The sequence below is a fragment of the Gadus chalcogrammus genome, chromosome 14 (genome assembly GCF_026213295.1).
Source record: "Gadus chalcogrammus isolate NIFS_2021 chromosome 14, NIFS_Gcha_1.0, whole genome shotgun sequence".
NCBI lineage: Eukaryota > Metazoa > Chordata > Actinopteri > Gadiformes > Gadidae > Gadus > Gadus chalcogrammus.
In genome coordinates this window covers 4,164,827-4,172,088 of record NC_079425.1, presented here as the reverse complement: position 1 = coordinate 4,172,088, position 7,262 = coordinate 4,164,827, and the positions used below count along the sequence as shown (strand labels likewise).

At 43.1% G+C, this 7,262-nt stretch overlaps 1 protein-coding gene across 1 annotated transcript; it reads right to left on the bottom strand.

Annotated features, from left to right (window-relative positions):
* Positions 1 to 845: 845 nt before the first annotated feature.
* On the bottom strand, positions 846 to 6,819 carry ap3s2 (adaptor related protein complex 3 subunit sigma 2). Its single transcript, XM_056608441.1, has 6 exons — positions 6,642 to 6,819; positions 6,082 to 6,173; positions 5,808 to 5,919; positions 5,608 to 5,679; positions 3,571 to 3,678; positions 846 to 2,572 (listed from the first exon to the last, which is right to left on the bottom strand). Exons 1-6 carry the CDS (start codon positions 6,708 to 6,710, stop codon positions 2,447 to 2,449), a joined length of 579 nt encoding a protein of 192 aa, XP_056464416.1. The 5' UTR covers positions 6,711 to 6,819; the 3' UTR covers positions 846 to 2,446.
* Between the last annotated feature and the right edge of the window lie 443 nt (positions 6,820 to 7,262).

Below are 7,262 nucleotides of genomic sequence, written 5' to 3'. Positions count from 1 at the left end.
TGGGAGTAAGTCACATACATGCAAGTCGCAAGTCGCCAGTAAGGAGGATCAAGCAAGTCAAGTCCAAGCACAGCTTTAGTCAAGCAAGTCAAGTCAAGTCTCATCATCAAGTCAAGTCAAGTCAAGTCATTATCAAATTAGTTTTTTTCAAATGTCTGTATTTCATCAAACCTGTTTTTCAGTCATTTTTTTTAAATGTAAGAAGATAAGTTACGTAATGAATCAGCACCCCTGATATGTGAAGTCATGATTTAGTGCCTCCTTAAATGTGCTCCTCGTCCTCTGCCTTTCTCTCTACACGTGTCTGCATCCATAAGCTTGAACACCGCCTGCTAAGTATCTATCTATGCATGCATGCCTAGCGAAGCAAGAGAGCAAACCAGAGGATGATGTGGGAGCTTGCCATCACTGCCTACAAATTAGTCATAACATTTGAAAATGAAGTTTTTATTCCGTATAGCCTCATTATATTCTAGGCATGCAGTTTTAGTGTTCAAGCTCAGGGATGCAAACGCAAAAAAAGTTTGATTCCGTATAACCTCATTAGAGGGCGTGCATGCATTGATATTTAGCAACTAGCTAGTCAGTTCTGGTGTTACAGCTACTAGCGCTTCGAGAATAGCAGCTACTTTTCACCAGATTTGCAATTTCAGATATATATTTTTTAGCTTAAGTAAAATCATCAATAACAACTAGCCTACTAGTACTCTCACTAAGTTCAGCAGCCAAGTAGCAAAATGACAATCAAGGACGTTAATCCATCTAGGTTTGCAACATGTTACTCACCTTTCTTTATGTGCTGTCCTGAAATGTCGTATGAAATTCGACGTGCTGCTTGGCAAATCCGTAATTTAGATTTTGCATGTCGCTCCTCTTTTATTTTGTGTTGTTGTGTAATCTTTATAGCCAAAATTGATTATTTTCGGGATGTTGGTCGGAGCGCCTTCAATCTCTGCTGATGATCACTCACTAGACTCATGCAGGAATGTCACGTTGCGTGGAAGAGGGCGGGTTGCCAGGTTGCAGGTCAGGAGCACTCGCGCACAATAAAAACAATGTTCATCTAATATTTTTTTTATTATTATTATTTAAAATATTTAACAAGCCTGCAATGACTTGGCAAGTCACATGACTCAAGTCAAGTCAAGTCACAAGTCAGGAAGGGGCAAGTCAAAGTCAAGTCAAGTCTTTCGTTAGTGTTGGTTCAAGCAAGTCACAAGTCGCAAAACTGGCGACTCGAGTCGGACTCGAGTCAAGTCTTTGACTCGAGTCCCCCCATCTCTGATATACGGGAAAGGGATGAGCCTAACAATTGTTAGTGCTTGGCACCTGGTTCTATGAACATCCTTTCTGTACCGACAGGGATATAATGTTATATCTCTTTCTTCTGACAAATGTACGTATAAGTCGCTTTGGATAAAAGGGTTTGCTAAATGCCCTGAATGTAAATATATTTTATGCAGTTATGTTTTTGGTTGTTTCTTTTTAGCACACGTTTCTCTTTCAATTTCTACTGTCTTGTACTCTCTGCTATGACAGCTGGATTTCCTGTCAGGGATTAATAAAGAACCATATAAGCGTTGCATAACATATAAATTAAACTGAGAAAGAAGACGGCTTCACTGCAGTTCAATGTCACCTGTACCTTTTATTTACACAGCCCAAGAATGTGGTGAACAGCAGGAAGCTCCGCGCTCACTAAAGAGAAAAGACGTCAGTGATCTCTGCTTCGTCTCTGCGCTCACTAAAGAGCAGAGACATGAGTGATCTCTGCTCGTCTCTGCGCTCACTAAAGAGCAGAGACGTTAGTGATCTCTGCGCTCACTAAAGAGCAGAGACGAGAGTGATCTCTGCGCTCACTGAAGAGTAGAGACGTGAGCGATCTCAGCTTCGTCTCTGCGCTCACTTAAGAGCAGAGATGCGAGTGAACTCAGCCTCGTCCACACGTCTCCAAACTCGCAGAGAATTCTCTTACGCCCCTCCGTTACACTCCACATCCACCGGCACATCAATTAGAACCAAAAGGGAGAGCTGACACAAGGAGCAAACGGGGGGTTGCAGAGGGCCTGCAGAGAACCAGATGTCTTGGAACAAAGTGCGACCTGCAGATCACACCCTGAGATTCACAACAGTAACTACAAGCACAACACAAGGAGCTGCCAGTGGATGCTGGGAAAACCTCAGGAAGGAACGCCCACCCGCTGGGAAAACAGAAACGCGAGAGAGCTCGCAGTAGCTTTCGTTAGCGAAGCGGAGAGCAGAAGTCCACAAGAACGACACATTGACAAGACCGGCGGACAACAAATCCGCTCAAAATAATTATAAAAAAATGAAAACAAATTATCTATTTGTATACATTGAACAGAATAAAATCTATGTAACAGTTGGTCGTACGTCAGGACGAACACAGACCACCCCCCCCCCCCCCCCCCATCCCCCGGCCGGCTCAAAAGGGCGAGAGGCTGGGGACCTTGATGTTGAGGTCGCCGATGTTGATGTTGCGCGGCATCTCCGGCAGGTTCATGTTCTTCACCGCGGAGACGGCCCGCGCAGGGGCCGCTGACAGACCGCCCTGTTGGGGGGGGGAGACATCCCATAATATTACACGCCTGTCTCGGAGCCGATCGAATAGATAGTGGTTGTGTCGGGTAAAGGGGTGTGCTCTGTAGCGAACCGAGAATTATCTGGATGTCCGATTCTAGTTCGATAGCTAGGTGAATCCATTCAATAGCCTGCTCTTTGACAACCATCTGGACGATTCTACATTTGGTCTATTCTCAACATTTAGTGTTACATGGTAAAGGTTAATCTGCTTGTCAGACAACCAACCATCACCTCGAGGTCCTGGTCCATTCTAAACATCTAGTTTTATTTGGTAAAGGTTAGTCTGCAATACAGGTGACAAACAATCATCTGTCGGTTCATTTCTTAAGCTCCCGGTGAGTAGAGAGGTCTATTAAATGGACCATAGATAATAAATGGTATTGGATCATAGATAATAGAAGGTATTTGATCGTAGATACTAGGGCTGGGTATTGCCAGGTACCTCACATTTTCTTTTTACTGGAAATAATCAACATCTGAAAAGATTTAATCAAAAACAGATAAATTTCAGTGCATTGATGAATCGATATTTTTACCCAGCCCTAGTAGATACTATAAGGTATTGGATCATAGATAACAGAAGGCATTGGATCATAGATAATAGAAGGTATTGGATCATAGATAATAGAAGGTATTGGATCATAGATAATAGAAGGTATTGGATCATAGATAATAGAAGGTATTGGATCATAGATAATAGAAGGTATTGGATCATAGATAATAGAAGGTATTGGATCATAGATAATAGAAGGTATTGGATCATAGATAATAGAAGGTATTGGATCATAGATAATAGAAGGTATTGGATCATAGATAATAGAAGGTATTGGATCATAGATAAGAGAAGGTATTGGATCATAGATAATAGAAGGTATTGGATCATAGATAATAGAAGGTATTGGATCATAGATAATAGAAGGTATTGGGTCATTAAACCCTAGAAGGTATCTGGGATCAGCCTCTCACCTCTGACTTCTCCATGCGGTTCTGAAGCTCCACCTGGGCCACGATTTCGTTCATGTTGGTCTCCAGGACCATGCCCCCCATCACCACCTCCTGCAGGATGTAGTGCACCTGGGGGGGGGGGGGGGGGGCAGGAAGTGAGCAGAACACTAGACCCACGCAGACCCAGTGGGGCAGAACCTCGGACCAGAGATGGCGGCGTCTTCCATTTGACCCTGGCCATGGCCGTGTGCTACATGGTTGAATTCTGCGATGAAACTCTTTTGTGATTTTGATTCTGATACAAGTTGGCCTAGTTCCTTCGTTCTTTGTTCCTTCACGACGCAAGTGTGAATGCATGTTCGCACACGCGTTTGTTTTCGTCACCGGTACCCCCCACACTGACTGAGTCACACTGACTGCTTATCTCTATGCACACACCCTGAGATAGGGAGTGGTTGGTGATGACATGTAATGACCCGTCGCCTATTCAGCAGTACTACGCCAAACCACAGAGCGAACTCTGTACGGCCTACGAGACGAGTGACTCCAGAGCATGGCGCTTATTCCCTCTGATGACATTAAACTGAGTAAAGCTGTCCCAGAGGCTCGGGTTTACTGAAACTGAAGGCAGAGTGTATTCATCATCTCCATGAGATCACGGTCAACACTCCTACTCCCACTCCGACATTCCTGCTGTCGCATGTCTGCTCAGCGATGCATGTCTGCTCATAGTGCATGTGCTTAATGCTCCCTGTCTGTTCAATGGTGAAGGTTCTCTCGCCTTTGCATGTCTGTCTTTGGCTTCAAAACGCCGGACTCAATATGAGGTTCATTTCCTGCTGGGGAAATTAGTCCGGGTTGGTTGTGAGCTCCAGGCTCTAGTCGGCTGAAAAGACAATGCTCTTCATCTCCAATCCTTAGGCCCTTAAAAAAAAGAGCCCTGCTCACGTCCTCTAGAGACTCAAACCAGACCCCGCTCACATCAGCTAGAGACTAAAACCCTTCTCACATCATCGAGAGAATGAAACCAAACCCTGCTCACATGATCTATAGCAGGGGTCGCCAACTAAGTTTGGCCTCGGGCCAATCTTTTTTCAAGCCAGTAGGTGGCGCGCCAGAACATTATCAAAGGCTAATTCAAGGAATTAATTAATGAAAGACCTGGAACTGCGAAGCAGGCCCGTCAACTGGCTTAGTCATATGCCTACCAAGCACTAGATGACCCCTTAAAAGACGTACATATAAACAAGTGTATGCCCTAATAACGTAAATGTCATGCCTGATCACATGGGGTAGAGGTGTTTCTGCACTTGTCTCCACAGAGACAACGCAGCGATATCATCATGAGCAGTTCTAACAGGAGAGAAAGGGAAATTCGTAAGCTGCTGATCATGTGAGAGAAGGTGATGCAGTCGTATTAAACAAAGACGTTGAAAGATGGTGCGATCTACGAGAGAGACCCAGAGAAACTGTCCTTACGAGGCTTTTGTCGGGATAACACACCCTAACCCTAACCCAAAAGTGGACAGCAAAATAAAGAATATGTTGGCGTTTTTGCACTTGTAAATATCAAGTGCATAAACTCGTTTGTAGCCTATACTCAGATGTGAACTCATTCTTGCATGTGTCTTCATTCATAAAAAAATAAAAACATTTGGGATGTCAAAACAATCACATCAATGCATTTCCTTTTTAGTTCTTTGGAACTTTGAGTATTATAGTTATATACAGTAGTTATTAATACTAGTATGGAAATTTAGATTTTTGTTACGTGAGATACTTGTAGACACTTGAAGGTACTTCTTTGAAATACCTTCAAAGAAATTGAGCTTTTGAGAACAATAATGGATGACTTCTCTCCTCTGCAGACATTGGCCCCTCCCCTAGAATAACAGACTCCTCCCTGAAAACAACAGGTCCCTGTACCATGCTATCAAACACTTCCAATAGAAGCCTTCCCATTTCCTGTTGATACAGGGAAACGGGTGTCATGTTGAGCCCACGCCTCGGAGTACGTCCTGTAGGTGTTTCAGAATGGCACACAATGCGTTTACTCACCTTATCCATGTGGAAGATCAGATCCAACTCACAGACATTCTCAAAGCATTTGTCCAGGGTCTCCACAAACACCTGCAAGAGTTGAAATCGGTTAACTTCACAACAACGATATTATTTAGACCTGTTGTACAGAAAAAAAGATAAGCCAGGCAGGTTGCACATGCGAAAAAGGCATTAACCAACAATAGAGAGAAACTGACCTGGATCAAGTCCAGGATCCCAAGCTCACTCTCTGATGAGTCCACGCAGAAGACAAAGTACAGCGTAGCATAATGACGGTAGATCAACTTGTAGTCAGAGCCACCAATCAGACTAGACTCAAATAGAAACAAGAGCCAATCAGATACAACAAAACAAAGGGTAACAAATATTATTTTTTTCCATGCGGTCATTGGAAGATTGAGTTGGCAACCTTTCATCGCCATAGTATTTCAATGATTATAATATATTTTTTATTAATATTGAATGAGTTACCTGCCGCCCTCTAGGAAGTTGCAGACGTTGTCGTCCCGTTTGGACACCAGATGGAAGGTTTCTCTGATGATCTGCTGCTGCAGTTCCTCCGCCTAGCGGCCACACACAGCATCCCGTTAACCACACAGCATCACGTCACAGCACCAGCATCACTTTATGCACAAACAGCATCACGTTGTTTACACACTATCACTTCATGCACACATTTAACCCAACATTAAAACACGAACCAGTTTAATTTTGGAAAGTAAAGATACCAACTAAATGCCTTTTGTGTTGTGGTTGCTTAGTCACGCACACACACACACACACACACACACACACACACACACACACACACACACACACACACACACACACACACACACACACAGTGTCCGTCCTCAAGAGGTCCTCACTGAGCTATGACATTGCCACACAATGATATAACGTTAAAGGTACATGCAGAGTCAACCACAGAGCCTGAAGACAACACCGTGTAAACGTGAACAGAAGCATACAATTAAGCTGCAGGACTAGAGGCTGTAGCAGGCTCAGGAAGTCTCGGGGGAAACACTCACAAAGTACTGATAGAAGCGGATCAGCCGAGGCTTCCCGTGGTTATTAAATATTAATATAGCATTAATCATTTTGAAGTCCACTGCTTTGGGTGTCCCCACTGCAGTACGTACTAAATTAAACGATGGAGATCGAGCTTAATGGTACTCTGACAGCAGCGTCAGACCAGCGGTAGTAGAAGTCGAGACTTCCGGCGTTCTGAACAAGAGCTGTAATTTCAAAATAAAGGTCAGCAGAACGTTGATGGACCTAAGAAAGACAGAAAGAAAGGATAAATAATACATTTCTGATAACAATCTTGCATCATCATATATCTTTAACGCATAATTGATCTATAAGGAGAACGTCAAATATTCAATACCACATTCAATTTAATATGTTGCCACAGACAAATTGGCTTTGTTTATTACTGGCTAACCCAAGTAATTACAGTCCTGTTTTTGCTTTCTTATATGAATTTAAATATCTCTTATTTGGTTGGCTGGGAATTGATTAGTTAGGAGAAACACATAATCGAATTATTCATTGATTACTAGAAAGCGGAATCGTTATGAAATCGTTATGAAAAAAAACCGTGAAATTCTTCAAGGTCAGGGATTAAAGTGGTTCTCTGAACCCAAATC

Bases quoted from the DNA above. Each gene is read 5' to 3' on its own strand.
- ap3s2 (XM_056608441.1), bottom strand. From the start codon at position 6,710: ATGATTAATGCTATATTAATATTTAATAACCACGGGAAGCCTCGGCTG. The intron at 5,920-6,081 runs GTAACTCATTCA...ATTTGAGTCTAG, and splicing joins AACTTCCTAGAGGGCGGCAG to TCTGATTGGTGGCTCTGACT. The intron at 2,573-3,570 runs GTGAGAGGCTGA...CCCCCCCAACAG, and splicing joins ACCGCATGGAGAAGTCAGAG to GGCGGTCTGTCAGCGGCCCC.